We start from the raw sequence: 27,152 nt of genomic DNA, 5'->3' as shown, positions 1-27,152 counted from the left end.
CAGAATTTTGTTCCTGGCATGACAGATAGTATAAATGCATGCAAGGGAACAGCATAAGGAACTACACTTTCAGACTTAAACTAAACAAATATCCTTCAAATATCCTTATACTTCAGCAATAAAGATGCTTATGAAATGCAGAGCAAGTCCAAAGTAAGGTAATGCCCTGGAGTTCTACATTAAATCTTACACAACATGGACACCCATCTTTGATCAGAAGGGATGTGCTCAGGGGACACAGAGTAGCAACAGTTCACATTCTGAGTTACAGAGCAAGATTTCACCAGTGCTATTTTTGGAATAAAAACCCTATTTAGTTTCACCACCACCAACTCACATTTGCACCGAGTATCTCCTCCCATAAGCCATTACCAAATAAAATTCCATTCCAAAGGTTGTTTTTTCCATTTCTATTATCACAAACAGGTATGTAAGATATAATCACACTAGCCCAACTGATTCTAGCAGTTATGAAGCTTCAGAGGGTCCCATTTTATTTTATCATGCAATGACGTGGCATTTACTTTCATAGGAAATAGCTCAATTAGCAAAGGCTATGATATGGTGGATATGAACAGAAAGTGTCTATTTACCAGGAACCGAGAACTGTTAAAGACAGAACAGGCAGCAAACCAAGAATTACGCAAGATGATATAACACGACATTGATTAAACATCAAGATTCTCTCAAATCTTACAATACAGCATCTTTGTTAAAGAAGCATCCAGCCTATAGCAGCTGAAAAGAATACAGGCTAGGAACCTAAAGTCAGGTGGCTGGATTTTCTAAATGTTGGGAGAATGAGTTTGTTTTGAAGACAATTTTGCACTTAAATAAAAACTATCTGAAATAAACTAAGGATTTTGCTCCCATGTGCAATTCAACATTCTTGCTGATTTTTTTCATCTCTACAAATGCATGTTTTCTTTCTGCCACACAAAACCCATACTATTTGAACTGCCAGATTCACTTACAGATGCACTCATTAGAAACAGTAGTGTTCTCATGACGTACAAAATACTCAGAAATATCCATCTGTAAAGTTGAGTTCATATTTGTGCTGAAGGCATTAAAAGTCCTTTCATTGACTTCATTATCTTTTGAGCAAGGTAACCATCTGACTAAATCTTGTTCAGGAGAAATTCTTAAACTTACAAAACAGCATAAAATGAGAAAGCATGTCATAGAATACAGGAGTGTATTTGTTATCTTGTGCTATCAACACCAATTAGTTTTTTAGAAACAAAATGGGAACCTTGAGAAAGTAATTTAAGAGTTGATATTTTTTTAAATGACACTTTGGATGATGTATTTGAGATACACCCTATTCATGATTCATTTCTATTTCAAGTGCAAAGTTTTCCATTACGAATAATACCCAAGAAAACATTATTTTTTTAAATGTTACAGTTTCTCAAGTCTTGAACACTCTAACCTTTTCTACAATTTTAGAGAGTTACATGCTAATTGTTAGAAATTTACCACTGAAAACTATTAAAACAAATGACATCTTAAACCAAAAGAGTGAATAACTGTTCCTAAAAGCAGAACAGAACAAATAGGGAACTATGTTACTACAGCAGTATAAACTCAGGGTTACCTTAATTGCTTTAGAAAATCACCTCATGGTAATTTGACCCAATACAAATTCATAGTTCTAGAGTTGATTCCTTGAGCTCACAAGCCAGCAAAGCCTGCTCTGCTAGTGACTGTTATTGTTGACACTACCTTCAACCTTTCAAAACGAATGAGGTACCCTGAACAACAACACTCCTCACTTTTGCCACTTCCTAACACTTTCAGTTGAGCAACTAGCAGTAGAATAACTCCTAGTTCCTCCTCCATCTAGTCTCACTGACACTATCTTATCCCACAAATCTGAAGTCAAAGGGTACAAGTGAACAGAAGAAAAAACATGCACAAACAAGTAAGCCAAGCAAAAATTTTTATGTAATTATTTCATAAACAGCTACTTCACCCCAAATATACTATTAACAAACTTGATATATTAGAGGGGATCTTGATGCTTTTACTCCTTTCTATACTCAGTAGCCATGGGTGCAAAAAGCAGTAGTTAACCACTTCTGAAACTGCAGTATAATTATAAAATGTTAAAAAAACATAGATACTGAAAAACAATTACATATCTTCAACTGTATTTTTAACACATGAACATTTCCCAACGCAAGTGCAACATTCTTGCCTCACTGTGCATAAGTCATCTGTCCTTGATGGATGTGGCAAATCACAATTAAATGTTGCTAGTCCATTCAGATCAGTTTCTTCTGATGAATGAAAACATGCTCTACATGTGTTATTAAGTCTTTCTATGTTTTGGTAAATCCCATAAGACTAACAAAATGCATCTGTAAAGCTCTAGGAAAATGTGGTGAGAAGTCCTATGCAAGCTTTATTTGTAACTCAAAACCACAATCCATTTCATTTTTGTCCCCGTGTCAAGGATGAGTTTGAATAAGCCTAAAATACATAAAATATTTTTTGAGGGACTTCGAGAGATCATGCAGAGAAACTAAAATATTATGAAGTCATACTTTATTTCCTAGAAAAATAAGTTCCATGGTAATTATCATGCTGCAATTTAAAACAAAACTAGGAATTAACAAGTAACTAAAATGAAGTGAGAATACCCAAATAATATTTTAACACTGAATGTCCTATCTATACTTAAGTAGGTACTGAAGTCAATAACACATCTTAATGCATGAAAGACTGCATACATAAGAAGTAATACATTACTTTTGCTTATTTATTTTAATAAACTGTTCCAATTCCTACTCTAGTGAATACTCATTAAAAAAAGGTAATGCTAATACTGTCTAGATTTCTTACAGAATATGTAGAAATGTCCAGACATTTAGTCAATGTTTTATGTATTCCCTAAGTATGGTATACTACACCTAACCATCTTCAAATGTCATTTAATTACAGAAAAGCACTCTACAGTCACAAATTTCAGTGTTAATTACTCAACACTTAGCCTCACAATGTATCAGCCTTAATTACAGTGAGATGTAGGTCTTAATTACAGTGAGATTAGAGCAAATCAACAGTGTACGAATGGCAGGGAGAATTTGCACTTGCATAGCTGAATATGTTCCACACAATAAAGAACAAAATTTGCCATTATCTGGAAGTAGGCAAAGATGTAGCAATGCAATATTATGTTTTCATCTGGCTATAAGCAGGTTACTGACAAACTGTAACGACTTACCTGTTTTACAGAGCACAAGTACTGGTATACCCAATAGTGCACATGGTTTTTCAGAGTCAATGAAAAGAAACATAAGGAGACCTTCAGGACATTCCTTTCTTCCTTAACACAGAATGGGTTAGCATGTAGGCAAAACACTGGCATTTTTCCATTAATCTGAACTGGAAGCTGTGTTCCTGTCCTTTATGTCCTCAAGGAGTGTTCAAACACGCTTTCTACCTTTTCAGGCTTCAATATTTGGTCCATCAATCCTCTCTGGGCCCATCACTAGATGGCACTACGACCAAAACACAGATGCATTCTGCCAGCCTAATTACACCAGGAATTCACCTACTCCTACTTCTATGGTGCATGTCATTAATCATTAGAAAAAATGAAAAAATTTTAAAAGATAACCAACCGAAGCTGGTGACACAGTGCTCCCCAACATAATGTAAGCAGCCCTGCATCAGATACTAATATAGGAGGAAATCACATTATCTGCTGAATCCTCAGTACCTTACTGCAGTAACAAGGTTTCCCTTTGGATAATTCTATCTAAATATTTGGCAAGTCCAAGATTTTTGTTTGCACATCTAAATAAAATCACAGACATAACACAGAGGAAGGACCTAGCTGTTAGTTTTGTTTTCACCATAAAAATCTAAAATTAAGGAAAAAACCCAAACATTTTGTTTGCATTTTCACAAGATTACTGAAGTCAAAATATAGGGTTTCATAATAGTTACTTTCCAGTATCTTTTGGACATTTTTTGTTCATAAAAACAACTGTTAAATTGTAAGGCCAACCACATAAAAGCAGAAATTTTCAAAATATAAGGTTTATGCTGCTTGAATTCAGCCCTTTGGTACATTATGCATCTGAGACTGCAGATGATGATTAAACACCTTTTGCCATGGTCCTCTGCCCCAGGTAGCACACTATTGTTCATTGTGTTGCTCAATTAAAGAGTATTTCAAAAGTTAGCTTTTTTCTTACAGTGCAGGTCTTGGTGTCATTTCTTACAAAATATCCAAGCAGTAACCCTGCTGTAGCAAAAGAATTACCGAAGTCCTGAGAGTTCCATAACACTCATTGCTAAAGTATCTTTGTGCTTTCTCAACTTTAACACTTTCTGTAACATGTCAAATATTACCTCCATTGTGGAGACTGAAAATTGAAGTATGAAAAGAAAAAAAAAAAGACACAAGGCTTCCACTAACCTTGGTGGCCCAGCTGGAAAGCCAAGGACCTAATTTTTTAAGAATTCTCAGCATTATATATTTATTTTAATTTTCATTAATTAAGTTTTCGTTCATTTGCTATTGACTTCAGTTGCTGTTGTGAGCTCTCAACCCCCATGATCTCCAGCCAGGCACTGTAACGTGGTACCATGTGCTTTTTGAGCTCACAGCACAGCACTCCGCATGGCTGCTCCGTTCAACAGTACCCAGGTGCAGAGAAATCTCTGCTTTCCAGTGAACAGACTTGAAAAGGGCTCCAGAAGGCACAAGGAACGCTTGGTTTAAGATGCGGCTACAAACACACTGCCACTAGATGGAGAACTCATCACAACGCCAGATTTTGTTGTTATTTGTGGCAGAATTGCAGCAAATTCTCAACGGGCACAAGGCAAGGCCAGGTTACAAAACTGCATACAATTGGGATCCCACCAAAGTCAGAAACAAACTTTCATACTTCTCCATGAACTAGTAATTCAAAGGAAATGTGACATTCTGCTACTGGTTTCCAGATATTTGCCAACAGCAGAGAAATGGCAAGAATCCGGGAACTTATGTTCTAGTCATGGCTCTAGATGTTAATGCAATCACTTACAAAGATGAAGTAGCAGAAAACCCCAATGCTTTTTTCCAGCATCCCTTAAAAACATTCTGTGAGCCAGCTAAATCTCTTTTCTGTCCAATTCTACTCCAAAGCTATTAAAAACTTGTTCTAACTATAATACCCTCAGTCTTCCTGCAACACCTTTCTTTCTCAGTAGATTCCTCAGTCCTGTTCCTGCTTGCCCATTACTCAAGGTGCCATCGCACCACCACCCCCTTTTCACCCGCAAGCTGGTTCCAGTTTTCATATCGTTATACCTTCAACAGGAAGGGCTGAAGACTTCTCCTGTGCCTTGGATTCCTTTGCTGCTTTGATTTTTGTACAGCTGAGTGCTGGCTGACTCGCTTCAAAGAATTTTCTTCGCAATAGTACTGCGTATTTTACCCCATCTACCAGGAAAATAAAATAAAATAAAATAAATTCCCTGGTTTAGACTTCATTGCTTGGTCTGGTTGGGCCACTCAAATTTTGTGCAATGATTTTCCCATGGCACCTCTTCTATTTTTCCTACTATCTATAAGAAGCCACTCTCAGACTTCAATTCTGTTAGTCTGGAGATGAAAATCACCAGAGTTACCGAGATTTACCTCAAAGCCCACAGAAGAATCTAGCATAAAATGTTCTCCTCATGTAGTGTACAACAATATATATTAAGAAGAAAATATTGGGGCAGCTGAAGCTTGTGGGAACTCCCAGAATACTGAGCCTGCAGAGGAGGCAAACAGCCCTGGTAGTGAGCTGAGGGGACTTCTCTGTACAGACTCCTCTGAAAGCGTGCAACTTCAGGAGGGAAAGCTTTTAATCCTTTGATTTGCCTTCCTCCTGTTGCTAAAATGTAAGGCTGCTTTTGAGAAAATACCGAACTACAAACAAGTTTCCATTCCTCAACAACAGCTACTTAGGTGCTCAACCTATCTTAAAGAGAAAAAACAAATGCTGTCAGAAATTTCCACCAATTGCAAAGCCTATTTGCTCATAAACCCCACCATATCTGAGCAAACATTTGATTTATTCATATCAGTTCAATCAAAAGAAACCAAACCCTATATTAACTAGCATTTGAAATCTTACAACCTCACCAAATCTCTATCCACTGATGCACATGGGAAAGAGGGAACAAATACAGTATTTTACTAACAAATTATGCATATTTTAGTAGTAAAATTAAATTTAACAGTAGTTTCAGGCCATCAGAACAAAGGATACCTCATTTCCTATAGGTTTCATCTCATGCTTAGTTTTCTTGTATTTATTAAGGACCAAGATCTCATTTCGTACATGTCTATAAGAGCCCTAAAAAGGTCTCTCTCCTCTAATTAAATTAACTCAACTAGTAAAAATTAACTATAAATTATAAAATAACTGTCTTTGAAACCACTGACCTTCAAGCTAGTGTGGCCAAAATTTAGGCATAGATTCAAGTTATGGGGTTGTGGGAGACAATAAGGGGGAGAAAATGAAACAGAAGCATAACAATGTGGCTGTACAAGTTTTGCTTCCTCTCAGGACAACAAAAAGAAAAATCCATCTTCGAAAAATGAATACATTCATTACTAACGTTACTACCCAACAACCTCAAATAACTTGCTAGTTTTCAGAGGTTCAGACTACAAGCCTAATTTAATATTTTCCTGCCATCAAAATTTTCAGAAACTGACTCATGCATTCATTAAAACACAAACAAGCAGGAATTATTTCAGTGGGAATGACACACAAATGTCAAATAATCTCAACAATAACTTATCAATAGGTGCAGTCGACATTTTCAAGATGTGTTTTATAATGAGCCTGTTTGCATTAGACTTACCAACAGCCTCTGCATCCCCTTCTAGTGAAGAAATAATGTTTGGTTTACCAAGCTTCACTTCTGAGGAAACTTAGTCCTTGGTATCCCAGATTTTTAAAATTATTTTGTGATCTCTTAGTTTTGTTAGATATTCATTAGTGACACTGATATCAACACTATGGTTCCATGATATCCACATCTTGTCATTTTCAAACCACGATGTAACAGCCTGCTAAAACAAAAGATTAAAATCTTTACAGGAGCTGACCAGTACTGAACACCTTGTATTCACATGCTGACCACTATCACCACTGCTTTCAAACTGTACATTTCTTATTTCTCCAGTTTGTGCCGGGTCTTACATGGCCTTCCCCTTGCTGTGTCAAAGCAGCATATTTTGTTGGATTCGGACAAAGTAGTCCTATCAAGTCAAGGTCTGATACGAAGACCCGAGGTAAGCACAAGCAGCAATTAAGCTGCTGTTCAGCATGAGATCACGCACTGAAGACCTAACAGAATACTGTAACAGCAAATATATACACTTTAAAATGCTGAATTGGTATTTACAAAATTAAAGCACCAGCACTAAATTTCGCACGTACGTGCTGGTAAACTGTAAGAACAAAGCACTCATCAGAGCTGCCAATATAACACATTTCAATCAGCAACTTTGCAAGTGCATTTTGTTTAACAAAAACATCAAGCTGATACTCAGAAAAAGTGCAAAGCAATCAAAGAGGGCCATTAGAAAGATTGTCGTGCAAAGACAAAACCTGAGAGTATACAGGTTGCTTTAAAACCAACAGTGTCTCTCTCAAAAAAAAAATTTAATTATTTTAGCACTGACTTTTTAGAAATCACTTCTTAACAAGCCAAGGTGTATTCAAAACAATATATCCAATTTTTAGGTTCCTGGATTTAAATGCACAGGATTCAGTTAAACACGTATCTGAACAAAATAAAATTTGCAAAATTTTTCAAGTACCTTAAATATCTTTTTCTCCTCAACAAAGATCAGAGGCCAACATTTCATTTTTTTCTTCATTGTTAATCAAATGGATATTTGCCTTCAAATTATTACACTATTATCTTGGTACTTGAAAGATAAAAGTTATAATCCCAAGTAAACTGATAATCTAGAGGAAAATAAAAGTAAAATGCTCTGAAATCCACCAGCCTCTTACTACAAATGTAAGAAGTTACTGCCGATCCGGACTAGCAGAGTCAAGTTCTATCCTTGATATTTGTTCTGTTATCTGTGTGTGCAGATAAGACCTAAGCAGCTGTTAAAACAATATGCAACTACATCGCTCTGTACCTGAAAACATTCTCCCACTTTCTGTATATGACATTCTGGATTACTTAGTTTTATTATATCTTTTACCCTGGAATCAGATTCTGCAAATAGCTTTACAACCACCCCAGACAACACCAAATCCAGTTTTCTAGGTACAAGGTCATCTGGTAGAAGGAAGTCCTCAATGCAATAGCAACATTGAATTCTCGGAATAGCTCCCAATTTATCAACTTGAATTGTCTCTCCTCACATATCAGGGGGATTGGATTTATTCCGCTTTTTTCCTAGAGAGAATATTAGAATTATTTGGAAGCATTAAATGCTATCGAAGATGATATCTTCAGGGGGAATTAATGCTCTCTGCAATGACGAAATGGTAACAGGCATTCCAGTGTGACAACAGAAAAATGATTGATTGAACATAGATGACCGCTGAACAGAAACTCTTATCCCAACCCTGCAATTCTCACCCAGGTTTAACTACTGTAATGGTCCATAAAGTTCCTGGAACTTCCCCCTTCATCCTCTCTTCCTGCAGCATGATGTCCAGTGATTGCAATTCCCAATGCACATATGTCCTGTTACGCAGATAACTTCCATAAAGCAGAGTTCCACACTGCTTAGGGGAAGGCTGAATGTACCTGCTGCTGCTATACCCAAACACCCCTAGGCCACAGGAGAATCATATCTCATCTGTTGAACAGCTGCTACCTTCTCCTAAAATGACAATACCACCTTTAAAATCATAATTAGCCAAGTTGAGTATATATGCCAAAAAATTAACTTTATTTTCATTATTTACCTGTGTCAGGTACTTACCTGTAGGCAGTACAGGGACAGGTAGTGAGACTGTGAATGCGCAGGTCACAGTACGGGAGCCATCCAGTTCTACCCAATTTTTTTCAGACAGGAGGAGCCTGCTGTTTTCACCCTCTGGGGTCAGATGTCCACCACCCCCAAACACCTCTAGGTTTTCAGTTTCAAAAGTGTTTTCAGAGCAGATTGTGTTCAAGTCTGTCATCTCTTCTTTATCATCATCCTCCAGCTCCTCTTCTTCCAGTGCCTTTCAATTCTTATGCTTTTGCTTTGCCTTCTTGATGTGCAGTCAGACAACGGACTCAAAGGCTATGGAACAAGACAAACAGCTTTATTTTAGTGCTGAAATAAAAATCCCTACTAGAACAAAAGCAGGAGCAAGGAAGGATAGCATGAGGAGGTCCAAAAATTCCCATTTCAAAAATGCTTTCAAGGTACCCAACAGATTAATTTTTGGGCGCAGGGACAATCCACACAGAAGTCTCCAAGCGACAAGCCAGGGTAACAGTGAAGCAATGCGTTCAGCAAACAGCAACACAATGCTCAAAAAAGTGAAAAGGGGGGATGTCATCTGAGGCTATAAACTATCAGTTTCTTGCCTACTGCAGAGGAAAGTTGAGTTTTTGTCCTGGTTTCGGCTGCCCCTGGTGCTCGGACTGATTGTCGCTACAGCAGCGAGCTGGCCACTGATCTGCTGCCGCCTGGAGCTCCTTACAGCAGGCTTCTCACATTGGGGAGTTGGCTTTTTATAAAGCTGCACTAAAGCTGAATACGCTGTAGTGCACATGGATGTTCCAAAAGCTGGTGTGCAGCTGCTAACTCCAGTGGCATCCCACTTGAGTAGTTTGCCCTAGAAATTTAAGTGAAAAGATCTCGCCAGAGCATCTGCACCTCTCAGTGCTGACTCTTCACATGCTTCAAACATTGCAGATTTTCCTTGCCAACATGCTTACACCTTACTTTCATTTTAAAATGTTTTTCTCCATTTCTATCATTTCTGAATAGATTGCATATTGTAACAAATACGGGGAGCTACCCACTTGAACTAAACCCATGGAGAAGTAATTTCCTCCACGTCTTGCACACCCTGCCCAGCTCTGTGCCACCCACACCTGACACAGCAAGGAGGAGGGTGCGAGGATGGCGACAGCAGCGACCTTGCACCAGCAGCTCCACTGCCCAGCAGCAGGATGATGTCTTGCATCAGCATAGACAGCTGCATGATGGTCCATCTGCAGCCTAAGCAACAGCTGTTCAAATTACACCTGTACTTTTATGAATCTGAAAATTTAATAAGCATTACCACATAAACCTAGAATTAACCCCCCCCCCAAAATGCAATCACATTCCCTTTCAAACATTTGCAATATTTTTTTTCCCACTGGATAAATTTGTCGTTATTGTCTTGAACATGGATGATATTTATGGTAGAGTGGGCAAAGGAATGAGACAAGGATTGTCTACAATCGGTAATAAGTAATTAATTATGCATGCAGCTAACAAATCAAAGAAATGTCTAAGCATGTTCACTTTTCAGTAATTTCAAGAGCACGACCATCCAAATGACTCAGCAGAAATAAGAATAAACCAGACAGAAACAAATAGAGATATGTTTTTCGGAGACAGTAACACAGTATTATCTACACACCAAATCACGGAGCAGCAAACCGTAGTGTGAATTCAGGCACATTAGTTATTCTTCACCAGCTCCCTTTTCAGAGACTCCAATTGCCTAAACTATAACTAACATTCCATATATGCACAACTTACATATCAACTTCCCTCTTCCTTAGCAGCAAAACCCTTACAGGATTAGTTTGACAATTATAAACCAAATAATAAATATTTTGTCTTCTTGCACAAACCACACATCACATGAACAACTGAGTATTTAAGCCCACTTTAGTCCATTTAATTTGACAATATTTCACACAAGAGGGGTGAAAAAGGGTGGGGCAATTCATTTCACAGATTTTGATTCTCTTTGTTTTCCCACATGATTATGTCTCACAACCCATCATTAGGAACTCAGGCTGACATCTCAATTGTCTGAGAAAAAGCAGCTGAGTGAAAATTAAAATGCCAATGGAATAAAACATGATTGTCATGAAACACTTTCCTGATGGATAAAAACTTGGACATTTCAGGGAGTATGCTATGAGAGAAAAAATATACAGATTCCTGTATGCTATTCCTTTATCTGCCTTCATGCATGGGGTTTGGTAAATCTCTTTCAGACAAACCCAATGATAGCACCTAGATTTTTCATACGAAACTGAAAAGCACATAAAGCCCAGAAGGATCCAAATCTTAAAACGATTCAACAGTTTGGTGCTCCTTTCACACCTATGCTAGATCAAGACCCAAATCCTAGATGTCAGTCTTCCACTTCAGCCCTCAATTCAAAAGTGCTGTAGATATATCTGCTGAGTACCTACCAAACTGAGCTACATCCAAACTGCAACACTTCCTTTTTAAACACAACTGAGAGGAAATAAAAGGCTGTGGACAGTGTATCATACCTTTCTCAGGACCACCAGTTCCACAGCCTGCACGCATACCCTGCGGGCAGGAGACCCATGTCTACTTCTTCCCTTCCCTGAGGCCTTGCTGCACCTGCATCTTCTGACCACCAAGAGCGAGACCTAGCTAACCATCAGGGCTGTACGTTAGGCAGAGCAAGGGGACATTTTCTGCTATTTCTGCTGAAGCTGTACCACTGTAAAAGGAGTTCAAGATTTGCTGAGCTCACTAGGAAAAGATCTACTGTGGCTTACTGAGAGTGTGTGAAGAGTGTCAGCAAGCAGTGAATAGGACACACCCCCCCGCTTCCTGGGAGAGCCCAAACCATCAGGCAGAAACTCATACTCATGACTCCTCTCAGGCAAAGGCTCGGGGCTGTGAATCCTCAGCAAAGCGCATAAAACCTCAGAATAACAAGCAATAGGGGACACCCATGTTCTTTATATCATCTAACTCCATGCAGCGCTCTGTCCAGCATGCCATTTTGGGGGACTGTACGCTAAGATGTCCAACTTACCCATAAGGAAACTGATTCTGATTTTCCAGGCATTCCAGGTCCTAGATGACTTGGGAATGGCCAGACGGACACAAAATGGGTCTTAACACCAAGGCTGAAGCTTCTATCACCTTCCTTGCATCTGCTCCTTACAGTCACTGTACCTCCATTCCCTCACCTGTACACACAAGACTTCGTAATCTCTGGCATTTAGGAATATCCAGGAGAAAAGGGGCTCTAAAAAGGCTACATCTAAATAATACACATTTATCCTGAGAATCTACAGTCTAATTTACCGCAGAAATTAAGACAGCATCAATGTTTTAGAAAGAAAATACTTTTCTGGAGTAATTTAGATACACACTCTTAACAGGAAAACATTGCAGCAGAGGCTCAGATCACGTCTGCTTCCTACAGCCTACACAGGAACTGCTGGCAAACTTATCAGCTAGAGAAACAGAAAGCCAGGAGTAATATTGACTGAAGCACTACAAGCCAAATTCTGGTTTCACACTATTCTGAATTTCCAATTTTCCCTCTCCATTTACTCTAAAATTTGTTCATAAAAAAGAAACATTTACCCCATGAGCACCACTAAATAAAAGTTGAAAGCAGTAGATTTCTCTTTTCTAATTACTGTAGAAGATCCTTAAAACTGTTCCAGATGCTGAATAGCTAAGAAATGTCAAATACAACACCTGGTTATTCAGAGAGCTGCAGCTGTTTCCTCTGCAGACTACATAACACATCGTTTCTTCCCTTTAAATAGTTTATACCAAGAGAAAGACCACAATGTAATTAGTAATATCACTCAGGATAAAAACCAAATTGCAGTTAGGTAAGGTCTTCTGTTAACCCCAGAGGTTTCCCATTAGCTCCACAGCAAGACAGGCTCCAGACACCAGTTCTTGTCCATTTTTAACATAGACATTTTCCTTACATTCAGAAGCTTACTAAGGTGCCCTGTATTAGTTACTGAAACTCTTTCCTGTGTCCACTCAATATGCTCTCCATGTCGCTAAACATGCAGAACATCTTCACAACCTTTTGCACAGTTTATCAGAATTACCTACACACTCCCTGGATACATACATCTAAAATCCTGTCTGTGTAAGCACTAAATGAAAACATGCTGCAGGCAGGAGCAGAACTACATGACAGATAGGGACGTTCAGTTACATTTCTCCTTCTTTGTCTTACTGTACACACAGAGCTGTCCCAATGCGCTGGACCTAACAAACAAAAAGACAATGCCCAACATTTTTGGAGTTGCAAGTAAGCTCAAGAACATGCCAAGAACAACACTGCACCACAAATATTATTTTAACTCATCTCTGAAGTTCCTTATGAAAGCAACTGCTTCATAAACAACAATTTTAAAGTATCAGTAACACCACAGTATGACTTTGTTGGAAAGGGTTTGGAAAAAAAATTTACGTACTTAGCACTACATTTTCACTTTTCTCCTTGGTAGTAGAAAGTCTGGAAGGAATAAAATATTTTTTTTTTACTGTAATGAAGTGATCTTTTGGCAAGATGAGCATCTTCCGCAGCCCTGCAGTTCTGGCTGGCTTTGTGTACTGAATGACAACGCGCCACGCAAATGAGACCAGACTACTGATATCCCAGAACGCCAGACATACATAAATGCAAACTGTGCTGATCCTCAGTCCTGCAACACATATGAACTGTGAAATAAAACTATAGTTAACTTAAGCTCAAACCCTTTTTTTTCTATAAAGCTAGTTTACATGTCTTAACTAATCGCGCTGCTACCTAATACAATTTAAATCAGTATTCCATCAATGATGTTGGCAAGCAAGCTTAAGTCTGATCGTGGCACTTTTTAACCTCTTAAAATAAAAATATCCAGTTAAGTAATTTCAAAAGCAGTATTTTAATGTACTTCTCATTTCCAACTATTACCACCACACTGTAGAAACAGCCATTCCATTCAGATCCTGCTTTTCCATCAGTTCTTTCTACAGTTGGGACTCTTTCAAGATACTTTCATGCTGGAGTGCACTACCAGAACTGGGATCAACTTAGTAAAGAAGAAGTCCTTGAATACTTAATAAAATATTGCCATCTCTCTGAGCAGGTTTAGAGAATAAGTCAAGGAATAGGAAAACCTTGTCTGGGTCAGGAGTAAAATCTTAGTCTTAGTATAGTCGAGAGCAAATAAAAGAGTCATTGTAATTGCACTGTGACAGGCTTTTCTGCACCTCTGGTATCAGAAGCACTGCACTGGAAAAAAGGTTAAGGGTGGAGTAATGCATGGTTTAGTTCTAAAGAAGAGCAGGCTGCAAAAGGAAAGTTCACTTCTACCAAACCCAACCCCCTCGTCACAGGGAAGCTACAGTGACACTTAAGATTTCTCTGGTCCAACTGTTTTTGCAGTTGTCTAGTGTTTAAAAGTCTTGCGTCAGGTGGTTGTTTTTTAAGAAAACATGATGCAAAACCCAACTGCTCGGCAGTCAGAGCTTTTCCTGAAAAATCAAACAAAAGTCAATGGCCAAAGGTTTGGGGTATTTGGCTGGTATCAAGTATCTGCTTTGTTTCAGAGATGAAACTTTGGCGAATGTGAATTGACATCATTCTGACATTCTCATTTCCCTGTTACACTGATAACACAGAAAGCCGAAGATTTGTCATGCCGTTTGTGTCCTTCACTCTTTCAAACCAGAAGCCCAGCAGATGGGCAACGAGGAATCCAACAGAGGCCCAAATGCTCCCCAGCGCTGCTCAGCATGCCTCTCTTCTACCCAGAGACACCACCAAGAAACCCAACTGGAAGCCGTAGGTGCTAAAGTACAATTTACGCTGACAGGTTTATAGCCTGGTAAAGATTCTGTCAGCCTTTAAATCAATTATTTCCACTTGATAAATATTTTTACAATTGAAACTAGCTAGACAACACAAAGTTTAGACTGTTGCATTGTCTAACTCCAGGGCCTTGATGCTTTAATTGGTGTTTGGGGTCAGTCAGTTTGGTGTCTGTGGACAACAGATGTGGATTTACATAGTATCTGCTAAAAACATTCACGGTTTATGTTTTTGTCTTTCCTGTCTCTGTTGCTGCATTACAGGCACATTTTGACCCTAAGTCAATTTCTTGCATTAATAACATTATCAGACTAAGAAAAGCTAAAGTTTTATAGGTATACAGGGCTATGAGAGTGAATAAGGAATATATACACACATTACCCATGGAAAAAAGACTCCTCAAGTCAATTAAAAATGTTACATGTTATGTATCACTTCAAACAAGAGGAAAATGGGAGAAACACTCTTTAAGAGCGTACAAGAATACCTCAAAGAAAACAAAACAAACAAAAAACCGACAAAACCAAAACCAAACCAAACAGAAATAAATCCATGAGCTGGACAGGAGATTCCTAATGACTGCAAAATTAGAAAATATGCTACTATTTTGGATAATAAATAAACAGAAGATCACTGGTAGATAAAACTCAGCCCTTGAGAATAGGAAGGCTGATCCTGTGGAGCACTGAATACCCTGGGGGAACCTGGATCTTTTAACATAAAAGCCAAAAGGAGACCTTCAGCAACACAGCCTTGTACGCTGCCAGTCCACCACAGACATAATCAGAAATCTGATTTTTAGTAAAGGGAAGGTCAAAAGTCTTCTGAAGGATGCTTTTTCTTGATGAGGCACAACACACAGAAGTCCGTCAACATTCCTGTTCAGCTGCGGGAAGTAAAAGCAGCATCTGGGCCCTGAGCGCACCAGCAGCCCTTACCTCAGGTGGGACCCCCACCCACACCCCTGCCCAAGAGCACCATTTGCACCCAGCGCTGAGCTCCCTGTCCTTCCCTGAGCAATGCTGTAGGTGCACCTATGTGGTCCTTGCCCAGGCTACTGGATGGACCTTGGACCTGCACTGCAGCCTTTTGACCAGCCCTGTGTCTGGCCCTATCTGCTGCTGCTCTTGACAGGACTTCTTGGATGGACCCCAGACCTGGTTCACCACCTTTCCTTGTCTGGGGCTGTTAATGGAGCCTGTTACCATCACCCCAACTTTGCCACCTTGTTCAGACCTCGGGCACAGCTGGCGCCACGGTCACCTCTGGCTCATGGCACATCCCTGCTGGTGGAGCAGCCCTGCTCTTGTTGCTCCCTGACTGTAGCTGCATTCAACAAATATTGGTCGGATGCTGCGCACAGCCTCCGTCTGAAATTGGTGGGCTGCTAATGCAGGAAAGGTAGCCAGTGTTCACAGGAAAGGCTTTTAAGCACTAACTGGTTAAGGCTGGGTACTCCTTTTGAATCACACCTAATTTTCAAAGACGTCCTACCCCATAGCCAAAGAGTGACAAAAATCACCGCTTTGGAAAGCTCAGTCATTCGAACCAGTTTGACATTTATTCATCTCTATCACAGACAACAACTTACAAAATACATTCCAATACCATAAAGACATCACATCAACAGAGGTAAAAAAGCCTGAGTGAACAGAAAGATGACCAACTTTTAAGCACGTTAGTTTCATTAACTTAGCAGGACCACTCATTTGTTCACAAGCGTTACTTGTCAAACTGGATTCTCATGCTGTCGTTTTGCTGATGGTAAAAACGAACCAGAGAGTAGGTAAGAAGTTAGAAATAAACTTCGAGCTCAGGCTTGGCCGAAACCCTTTTCCTGACAAACGCACGGAGCGGGGTGGCACCTGCCTGCCTTGACCGGCGAACCCCGCAGGGCCAGGGGGCCGCCGCCGCTGAGGGGGAAGCTTAAAGTTCCGTGTCGGGAAGGGGCCGGTGGGAAAAGAGACCCTGCCGCCGGGGGCCTCGCAGCCCCTCTCCGCCCCGGGGCCACCGCCCCGTCCCGCCCCGCCCGCGGGCGCAGCCGCCGAGGCCGAGAGGGGCGGGCAGCGAGGCGGGGCGGGGGCGCAGCCGGCGGGGCGGCCGCCCCGGGCGCAGGATGGTCGGGGAGCGCGGCGGGGCAGGCGGGCGCGATGGAGCCGCCTGAGGGCTGGGACCCGTACGGGCGGCCGGCCCGGCGGACGCAGTGGCTGGTGAGCGCCCTGGCCTACCACTACGGGCTGGACCGCGGCGTGGAGAACGAGATCGTCGTCCTGGCCACCGGCCTGGACCAGTACCTGCAGGAGATCTTCCACCACCTGGACTGCGCCGGGGCGGGCAGGATCCCCGGCGAGGACTTCCGGACGCTCTGCCAGGTGCTGGGGCTGGAGGAGGCGGCGGAGGCGGCGGCCGACCCCGAGGAGTGCGCGGGGCTGTGGGAGGGCCTCTCGGCCGAGCTCACCTTCCGCCAGTTCCACGCCCGCCTCTGCGGCTACTTCAGCACCAAGGCGGGCAGCGCGCCGCGCCGCGCCGTGCCGCGCCTGCCGCTGGGCCGGGAGAGCGAGCACATCGAGACCCAGATCCGCCTGCGCAGCCCCCGCCGCCGCCGCCGCAGGGAGCCGGCCGGACCCGGCGCGGCGGGGCGGCCCGGCGGCGGCGGGGGGGAGGCGCCGGCGGCGGGGCGGCGGCCGGCCGGGCCCTGCTCGCGGGAGTGCTACGAGGAGATCGTGGCGCTGGAGCAGGCCGAGGACCGCATCGCCAAGCTGGAGGAGGAGAACGGCAGCCTGCGGGAGCTGGTGGAGGACATGCGGGCCGCCCTGCAGAGCAGCGACGCCCGCTGCCTGGCCCTGCAGGTGAGTGCGCTGCCCGGCATCGCCCCGCGGCCTCTGAGCGGGTCTTCGGAGCCTGCCTGCTGCTCGTGGCTGCGGCCTAAGTTATCCTTGAGTAACGTGTAGTTTAGAAAGGATGCTGCTCTCAGAAAATCCGGTGATAATACCCTCTCCGGCCCCAGACTGATCTATAAAAGAAGAATGGCATAGACCTAGGCGGCTCTTTTGCTTCGGCATTAAATTTTTGGCAAAGTTAGTAGAGTTACATAGAGTCTTTAAGAAGAAATGTTGTATTTTCACCAGTGTGACATTATATACATTTAAGGGATGCACTGAAAACCACCCTGCTAAAATAGTAGATGTCAGTTTAACAGACCTAAATGTATAATGCTGCTTTTTCTATTGCACATGCAGTCAGCTATATGCCAGTTATGCACTATTGCATTTTTGGGTTTTTTTCCAAAGTAAGAAAGAACTTTTGGATCCTTACCTGCACAAGCACATGCAATTACTCAGTCATGAATGTAGAAACATTCTAACGTCAGAAACACTGGAAGTGTGTTTTCTTCAGAGGGTGATCATGAGAGTTCAGAGCTGGAGCCAGTTCTGCAAACGGGTTGATGAATAGTCTCTGGCTCCTCTGCAGAGCCCCATTAATTCTGAGGCTGGTTTCTGTTTCTGCTGTATTGGCTGAAGCGAAACACGTACATACATAACAGCAGTTAAATTACTCTGGCATGAAATAGCATAGAACAGGCAAAGCACTGAAGGGCTGAGTTCACCGGTTGTTCAGGCGGGTCTGATCAGGCTGGATTTAATTCTAACACAACGCTGACAGAACTCTGCTCCATGCATAACACTTCCATTTGGCATTAGCTGGCTGTCCACCTTCACGATGTGCAGCATGGCAGGTGAAAGCCACTTTCACCATTTTCATTTGAAAGGTGAAAGGAAGTCAGAAGCAAACACGAAGTCATCAGTCAGAGGCCCCACAAAGAATGAGAAGAAGGACAAAGACTGGAGGTCCAGAACACCAGCAGCTGCCCTCTGTTCACTTCTGCTGAACACGACTTAAAAAACATAACTGGAAATACTTTTTTCAGAATACTACTCGCCTTTTGAGGACAGACTAAAGTAGTGACATTAAAGCTATATAGAAACTTGTGCAATAACCTAATGTTCTACTTTAATGAGTAGTTTTAGAATTAAATTTATAGATACATACTTAAAAACTACTTTGCAGAGATTATTTCCTTGTCTGTGTATTTCACAAAGGTAAGTAGTTGCTGATCAACTATATGTCATTAAAAAAAAACCAACAAAAAACAATTCAGCCATTTTCAGTCTTGATTAAAACTTCAGTTGCTTTAAAACGCATTAATTTCTCCCTGCTTTCTGCCTCTGTTCATTGTAGGTAGGACTGCGGAAAAGCCATGCTAACCATAAGGAAGAGGGGACCTGTTTTATAGGGAGTAAGAGGCAGTTAATGCAGAACCACTCCCAGACCAAGTGCCTTCAAAGTGTCCTGAAGGAAGTGGAACTCATCCGGAGCTCCAGGGATGGGCAAATTGAAGAAGCAATTAGGTTCAATCAAGAGTTGGAAAGAGAGCTGAAGAGCTCTCAGGAAGCTCTGGTCAATCTGGAGGACTGCAACCGTAACCTGAAGAGAGAACAAGCAGAAATGCGGAAGAAGGTTGAAGAGGCGAGACACGCCGTCCTTAACAGTCTTGGCAAAGTGAAGGAGCTCGAAGTGAAAGCTAATGAAGTGCCACATCTGCAAATGTACATTCAGCAGCTAGAATCGGAACTGCAGCACTATAGGTAAGTTTGAGTCCGTCAAAAAATGCCTATAAAATCACAGTATTTTGTGGTTGTAGCTTATTAAATGTCTCCAAATACATCTTCTAAAATGTCGCCAGAGGGAAATTAGAAGCTACTTATCAATTTTCTTGGTAGGGATCCATAACAGAACTGGGCCTGTTCAGTGGGAGGCAGGCCAAAATAAGGATGCTTGATCTACAGAGAGCTGAACTTACTTCTCAAACACACAGCAACTGGACACAACGTAGTAATACTTCAAGAAAGCCTCAAAAGAGATTGCTGACAGTCTTTCAGAATCCATTTCCAACACGCTTATTTTTTCACCTTAACTAACTAATATCAATTCAGACATTTCCTGCCAGTTAAGTCACACATACAGAGCCAGCTGTAATCAGATGGCTGATACTCCATTTCTTACAAAAGCTGTTCAACTTGTCGTACAAATTGGAGAAAAACACACAAGGCCAACTTCTGGTCAGCAGTTTTAAACTACTCTGCTGTGACTTTATCACTTCTTCACTGACAGAATATGTAATACTCCAGAAGAGAAAAGTTAAAAAACACTTTCCTAAAACCACACAATAATATAGTGGGAGTCTCAAACAAAAAATACGCCATCCAACTAAACCCCACTTTCATAATAGCATAAATAAATCAGTTTCCAAAACTCAGAAAGTTGGTCACAAATTTAATAGCTCGCTGCCTTTGTTGCTTCTTATCTCAGACAAAACTTGGACTGACTGGTGGTTACTAAGTGCCAGGCAATTCTGCCCAAGTTTCAAACTGACCTATGGAGTGAAATGTTGTTTATATTTTTACTGACTCAAAGTGAAGCTAATATTTAATATTTTTTTCCTAACTGTACTAAAACTAGCATTTGAATATATTGTCTATTCTGAACTCCTTGTCTCTTCCTAAATGTATACTTCCTCTGTTTGCTTATAAGAAGAATTCATAGGGAGTTATTTGTAGCATCATAGCTATTGTACTGTTTTATGAAGTGAGGAAATTCTAAAATAATCATTTTATCCGGTGTCTTTCTCTAAGCATTGTGTACATTAATATCTGTGTGGTGCAGAAGAGAAAAGCAAAAAGCATTTATTTAAACATCTATAGGATTTTAAAAACATTGTGAGGGCACATGATGTCCAAGATGATTGTCATTTACAGGGATATCTGGATGAATGATACAACTCTTAGTGCTGAGATGGATCACACTACTTGTCTAGGCTATCGAGGTCTCCTTGGCATGAGCACCAAAGACTTAAGATGAGTTCTTGTCCTGCAGAATTGCTTTTTCAAAGTATGATGAAGCATAAAAAAAAATCACCTTTAAGCAGACAGAGATGAACTAGTTAAAGACAATAAGAAATGTCAACTGGGCCTTGCGGACCAGGAACTTTTATGGGTTACATCAAAACAAATAGGGTGAATTTAAAAATGTAATTATATGTTCTTTGTAAGAAAATCTGTAATATTTATTTTAAAATTGCATGCTAATTTAAAGTGAGTGTAAAGCTCAGGAATGGTGCTAGACTGACCATTTGGAAACAACACTCCTTTTTTAGCTCCACGGCACATTTAGCGCAGGACCAGACCAGCTTCCACATGCAAGACCCTGTAATGGGTCTTGATTCTATGTTAGCCGTAAAGCACTTCCATCTCCCTGTCCATGTAATACAGCTCTTGGCTTAAACAGTTTAACAGCAGAGCTCCTTAATGACTATTGTGACTTGCATGCCTGTGGTCATGTTCCACAGTTCTGCAGTATGTGGAATACCATAATTCCACATATTCCACAGTGTAGCACAGAGGTGCCCAAACTGGCAGAAAATAGGTAAGTTAAGCAGTGCAGAGCTCTGTGTTACTGTGATGAAAAAGCTTAACACTAGCATGGCTCTCTTTTCCCTATGCAGTCGTTGGCATCATAGCTTGTCCCACTCACTTTACTTGCTTACACTTGTGCTACAGATGGCAGAAACTTCTTCTGCTCATAGAAAGTCTTCTTCTCCTGTTGTGCAGAAGTCCAAAACCCATGGGCATAGCTTGGGTGAGGTTGTACGAAGTACATGTTGAGGGAAAGATGATGACTTGGCCACAGCGTAGAGATGGAGGGACAGCTGTTATATCCTGCAGGTTTCTCAGTCAATTGGCAAGTGTATTACTTGTAATGCTATTTAAGTCAGTATGTATTTAAGTTAGTACTCCAGTGAGCAGTTTTCTCCATTTCCAAGTACCACAAAAAGTTTGTAAGCATGTAAGCAGGATCTAGGTTTGGCAAGAATTAATGCTGCAAGGTGGCAGTAGAAAGAAATGGGTAGGGATTTGAGTATACTGCAGAAGGCATTTAAGGTTGCGGATTTGTCTCCTGAGAATTCACTTTAACTGGCTTGGTAGGCCACTGTTTTACTTCAGCCAAAGTCTAATTTCTTCCAGAGAGGACAATATTCAATAATGGGACTGCTCTATGAGTTTTTTATGCTGCTCCTATTTATACTTTTGGATTTCTAAAGTAAGGAAGAAAATGCTTTCTTCTTTTAGGTTCAGATTTTTAAAGCTCTTTAAGCATCTAAATCCCACTTCTAGACCTTCATCTTACACCAACTTGCTATCAGTTAGGCCTGGAATCACAACAATTACCTTAAATTATAATCCCTAACTCAGGAAACAACATAGTTTGCATCTATTCAGGAAAGCGTTTAAGTACCTGCAAGTGATTAAATGTTTTCCTCAATTACGGTACCTAATTACAATTGCCTTTTCTGCCCACAGATTCATATTCCTGCAAATTTAATGCAAAATGTTGCTGTCAACATCTTTGGTAAAAGTTTGCTAACTGAAGTTTGCATGACTTAAACATGAACTTTTTCTGAGTACCCAGGTTCCTGTATCAGGGTTTGAAATGTCCCTATCACGTTATTAGGTTCTGAAGCCAACCTAGTTGACCAAATAGTTTATAGATACTTCTTGTCTCAAGGTGCACACCCTATTCTTCCTACACTGGATGCATGCGTCAGGTTTTGGTTCCCTATTTTCTCCACCATTAGAATTTTGTACTATTTTTTATTTTTTAATCCCTGTCAATTTAATGAGTCAGCTCAGATACTTTAAAGGTAAATTTCAAGAAATTCCTTACTGAAAAGCATGAGTTAAATTCATTTCTGAGGAAAAAGACGTCACAAGAAATTGTATGCTTTATCATTGCTATTATATCAAAAATGCGTAATTCATAATGTCAGTATAGGGAAGAGTTTACGAAGTTATGCAAGCCCCATTTTTTATGCAGTGCTGCCCAGAGAGTTATTCTCATTTTATACTGGTGCACTTGATTTCATTTTCCTAAGTATAGGACTTTCCATTTGTTATTACTGAAGCTCAGCTTTTGGATTTTTGGACTACTCTTCCAGTTTCTCAAGATGATATTAGGACTAACCTTCAAATTGCTGTCCTTCCCTCCCAGCTTGGTGTCAATTGCACATTTGTAATTTCTCTTTCAACAGCTGGAAGCCTAAATGAACATACTGGCTAGGTCCCAGGACAGATTCTGGTGACCTCCACTTGATGTACTAATTTTTTTTAATAAGTTTTGCTCCAGCCCAAGGTCACACCATCCATGTATTCTAATATAGTCCTATGATTTATAAGTATTGTTTATAAGGATGCCACATATAAAAATGTTACTATGATATAAATGTCACATCTACTGCTTCTCTTTATCCATTCAGCCATTGTCCCTGTCAGAGAAGGAAATTAGATTGGTTTGATGTGAATTGTTCTTGCCAAATATAAGCTGGTTCTGTTTCTATATTACATTGGAGGTGGCTTAGAAATTGATTACTTAAAAAAGCTTACAGATTTTTTTCTCTTCAATAGCATTGGAGGGAATAATAGAATTTAACAACCTTTTTTGATCCCACTGTAAAAAATAAAAAGAAAGGTCATTTAGAATTGAAACAGACTTCATAATGGAGATGTTCACAGAGGTTTTATGTTGCTGTGTTAGCCAGCAGCACAGTAATTACATAGGTCAGTGGAAGGGGTCATAAAATACCAAAAATGCTTCCCATATGCATGGTCTGTCTCCCAAATTACTTAATTATCCATCAGCATTTATATGTGTTAATGAGTAGGAATCCTTTGTGCATGGAATGCAGAGGTTTGTTTCATCCCCTCATGTTCTCTTATAAATATGAAGGTGGAGGCCTCTAGCATAACTTCCCCCATTTATTTCTTTCATAAAGTCACCAGTGTTAATTTTTCTAAAAAGTTATGCTTTAGGTTATCCTATATCAGAAGTAGTTAAATTTTTCTTTTCTTTTAGGAGGCAGTGTCCTGATCTTTTAAATAATTTCTCAGGTTAACATTTACTCTGTAAAATATAACGAGATGGACCAAACAGATCCAAATCAATAATCCAAGAACAGGAGAGGAATATGGAAATATTCCTAACTGATACAGAGTCAGCTCTGTTAGGTGAAGAAACAAAAGCCCTAGGAAGGAAACACTAATCCACAAAAGAAGTTGTATATAGTAGGTTATTTCCAATCTGAATGATAATGCATGTTTTCTATTTAGGCATTCTAGAACTGTTCTTCTATTTAAAAAATTAGACATTAAATAAAGAAAATCTGGACAACTTTCTGCTTGTCTACTGTCATCAATATCACCTACTTGCTGGTTGTAAGGTGAAGGGCACCTTGGCAATTTATTTCAGATGGCACAGAATTTGAAGGGAGACCGTGGGTGTGTATGTGCTGGACTACAGAAAAGACTGGATAGAACTGCAGATGATAAGTACGTCCTTGGACTAGAGCAACAACAGGCAGGGAGCAGTGACTGATGGCAGTCAGTAAGAACAATGACAGTCAGGGAACTGAGCTCACGGAGGGTAAAATAAAATGTTACTTTGCAGAGCCTCATCTGCAAGAGCACTCAAGCAGATTGTTCTGGATGAACTGATGTCATCTCATTTTATTTTCTAATTCTGCTTGTACCTGGTATTTTCTTCTACTTAAGACTGTAAGAAGTTATATATTACATAGAAGTCTGCCAAAAACCACAGAACTTTTAAGTTTTTCAAGAAGTTAACAGTAATAGGTGAATATGTTCCCATCATACGAAGCTTAGAATACTTTCGTGTTTCTAGTCATAGAATAATCATGAGCTAAACAAGCAAATCAGATTACTACTCATTTGAAACACTTTAAAGGAACATTTTGATTTCACAAAAAGGGATAATGGAAGGTATTGTTATATATGGTAGGGAGAATTGTACAGAGCAATTTGAATACATTAACTTGACATTGAAGAAAATGTATAGCATCTCTTTCTATGGAAGGGCTAGTTCTATTTCAAATATAAGAAGATTCTTTCAGTTCTTTTTAACATTAATAAGACTTGCTTCCCATAATAATAGCAAAACCTTTACTTCAAATCCATTCAAATTAATGCAAGTGCATTTATCCCCAAGGAAGCTTGTACTTAGGTGCTAATTCTGACATTGGAAATGTAGCCAGTTCTCTGGCCTTTTCAGTGCTGGGCTCTTAGTTACACAGTGTTTATGCTTGGGAGACTTCCCCTCGTTTCTCCCTAAATCCTCCTTTTCATCTGGCTTGCCTTATTTGCTGTGTTGGGAGTAAATCACTGTGAGCACAATAGCAATGCCACACATATGGACACTGCCCATTCACTGGGGTGGACGTGTTTTCGCCATGTCCCAGGCTTCCTCCCACAGCTCTGCAGAGGCACCATTTGTTGAACGCGCTGTAGCTGTCACTTAGCAGACCCCATCACACATACCTTCCTGGGGACGGAGAGATTCAAGTGTGCTACAAGCCCTGCTGTAGTCAGCAGTAACAAAAAGATAGTTCAAGCCAAAGGAGTTAGTTTTGTCATCTCATACACAGTATCTGACACATGCGGCTGCCTTTTAAAGCCATCTCCTGCCCTTCTGTGCATAATTTGAATCATGCTAACCCCTGCTATACCAGAGAGATTATTTTTTCCCCCAGAAGGTGTGCAGTCGGTGTTTCTGCAGCTACTCTCCCTTGAATGAGTGCCTGGAAATTCAGCAAGCAGCTTGGTGCACCCCCCCGGTGACAGCTGTGCGCCTCCCTCCCTCCCTCATCTGGCTGCCCTGAAAAGCTATATCACACTGCTCTGGCTTTATGGTCTTTCCCCCCAGAAATGGACACCTTTTACTGCCCAAACTTTCTAGGTGATGCAGCATATTATCTATCTTGTCTTACGCCAGCAAAAATCAAAGATTAATTTCATACACAAAGATAACTTTAATTTGAAAGAAAAACCTACACACACACACACACACCCCAGTTCATAAGACCGGACTCCCTATCAGAGGCTACGCCACTTTGAAAGCACGCCTCCCAGAACAAAGTCACTTGCTGTCATTGCAAGAACCAAAATCAAACAGAAATGGTCCTAGCTCATAAATAGCCCTCAGTTGCAACCCTCTGGATTACTTGGGTGAGCTCCTGTACAGCACCTTTCTATATCAAATACTAGTAGTATGTCACTTGCTGCCATAAAGGCTTCCTAGGTACCTTCTGCCTGGTGGGCCTAGCTGGCTGGTGACAGGACATCACTGCCGTGTCCTGCTGTTGTGCTCAATTTATAGACCTTAGAATTGCATTAACCTTGATATTGTCCGTCCGACAGATCCTGACACTTCAGATCCCACTGCATGCAGATACAAGCACAGAAGGCTCAGTGCATTGGGGTTATTCTGGGAATGGAGTTATCAGCTTGACAAGGCTGGGATCTATGCATCTCTCTTGACCTAAAAGCCAGCTAACATCAGTGTAGGAGAGCTGCATAAAAAGAACAATTATTTATTACCAAGAAAAACACGTCTGTAAGCCAAGAGTTTGTAGCCTCCCGTCACAAAGTGTTACAGCTCATTACGGACCTCACTGGGGAGCCAGGGGGACCGTTACGTGTTGCCTACACAGTCACGCACCTGGCCTCTCATTTGTTTCTTAAGCAAACCTGACAAGTTTGTAGCTGCTTCTATGCAAAAAAGCACCTGCAGGAAAGGATGCTTGCTGGAGAGCTCCAGTTTTCCCCGCCTCACTAGAAGGTCTCTGTGTGACTGCTCTCGTGCCACTCTCTGCTCATACCCTTGTGTGATCACACCTGTTGAATTCATTAGCAGCATGCCTTTGTTACAGGAGTAACGAGAACATAACTAGGCAATAAATCTTTTACTGAATGGAAGTTTGCCAAACCTCCCCTATAGATGCTTTGAAGAGCTAGCAGTATTTTAAAAATTTACTTTTTCTTCATGTCACTTCTGTAAGACAAAGTAGTAATATATAACCTCAAAGTGTAACCTGTGGCTTAAACATGGGGCTTCTATGTTTACCTCCCTGGATGTCAAAGATATTGACAAAAATCTGAAGCAAAAACACCAGGGGTGAGATCCTGAGAGGACCAGAGCATTGGAGAAACTGGCTGCTCAGGGCTTGGATGAGTATACTCTTCTCTGGGTAAACAACTGGCTGGATAGCCAGGCCCAAAGAGTTGTGGTGAACGGAGTTAAATCCAGTTGGCAGCCAGTGACAAGTGGTGTTCCCCAGGGCTCAGTATTGGGGCCGGTCCTGTTTAATATCTTTATCAATGATCTGGACGAGGGGATCGAGTGCACCCTCAGTAAGTTTGCAGATGACACCAAGCTGGGCGGGCG

The 27,152-nt window shown here is 40.9% G+C and overlaps 2 protein-coding genes across 5 annotated transcripts in view; one reads left to right on the top strand and one right to left on the bottom strand.

Annotated features, from left to right (window-relative positions):
• CFAP92 (cilia and flagella associated protein 92 (putative)) overlaps nucleotides 1-17,235 on the bottom strand; it is a 35,338-nt gene extending 18,103 nt beyond the window's left edge. The window contains 4 exon segments of the mRNA XM_087744757.1: nucleotides 5,315-5,446; nucleotides 6,865-7,075; nucleotides 8,960-9,265; nucleotides 17,096-17,235. The gene's annotated coding sequence lies outside the window, so the exon portion shown is untranslated.
• EFCC1 (EF-hand and coiled-coil domain containing 1) overlaps nucleotides 16,798-27,152 on the top strand; it is a 61,362-nt gene continuing 51,007 nt past the window's right edge. Inside the window, exons 1-2 of one of the 4 annotated variants that reach the window (XM_087744747.1) lie at nucleotides 16,798-17,650; nucleotides 19,041-19,447. In XM_087744747.1, the coding sequence (XP_087600873.1) occupies nucleotides 16,952-17,650; nucleotides 19,041-19,447 (1,106 nt within the window). In that variant the 5' untranslated portion in view covers nucleotides 16,798-16,951. The remainder of the gene's footprint in view (nucleotides 17,651-19,040; nucleotides 19,448-27,152) is intronic. The other 3 variants (XM_087744746.1, XM_087744744.1, XM_009476689.2) reach the window with 3 other exon arrangements.

The sequence above is a fragment of the Nipponia nippon genome, unplaced genomic scaffold (genome assembly GCF_047370975.1).
Source record: "Nipponia nippon isolate SJK-2023a ecotype South Korea unplaced genomic scaffold, ASM4737097v1 scaffold_9, whole genome shotgun sequence".
Lineage (NCBI taxonomy): Eukaryota > Metazoa > Chordata > Aves > Pelecaniformes > Threskiornithidae > Nipponia > Nipponia nippon.
The sequence above is the reverse complement of the archived record's forward strand: the minus strand, read 5'-3'. Positions and strand labels throughout refer to the sequence as shown.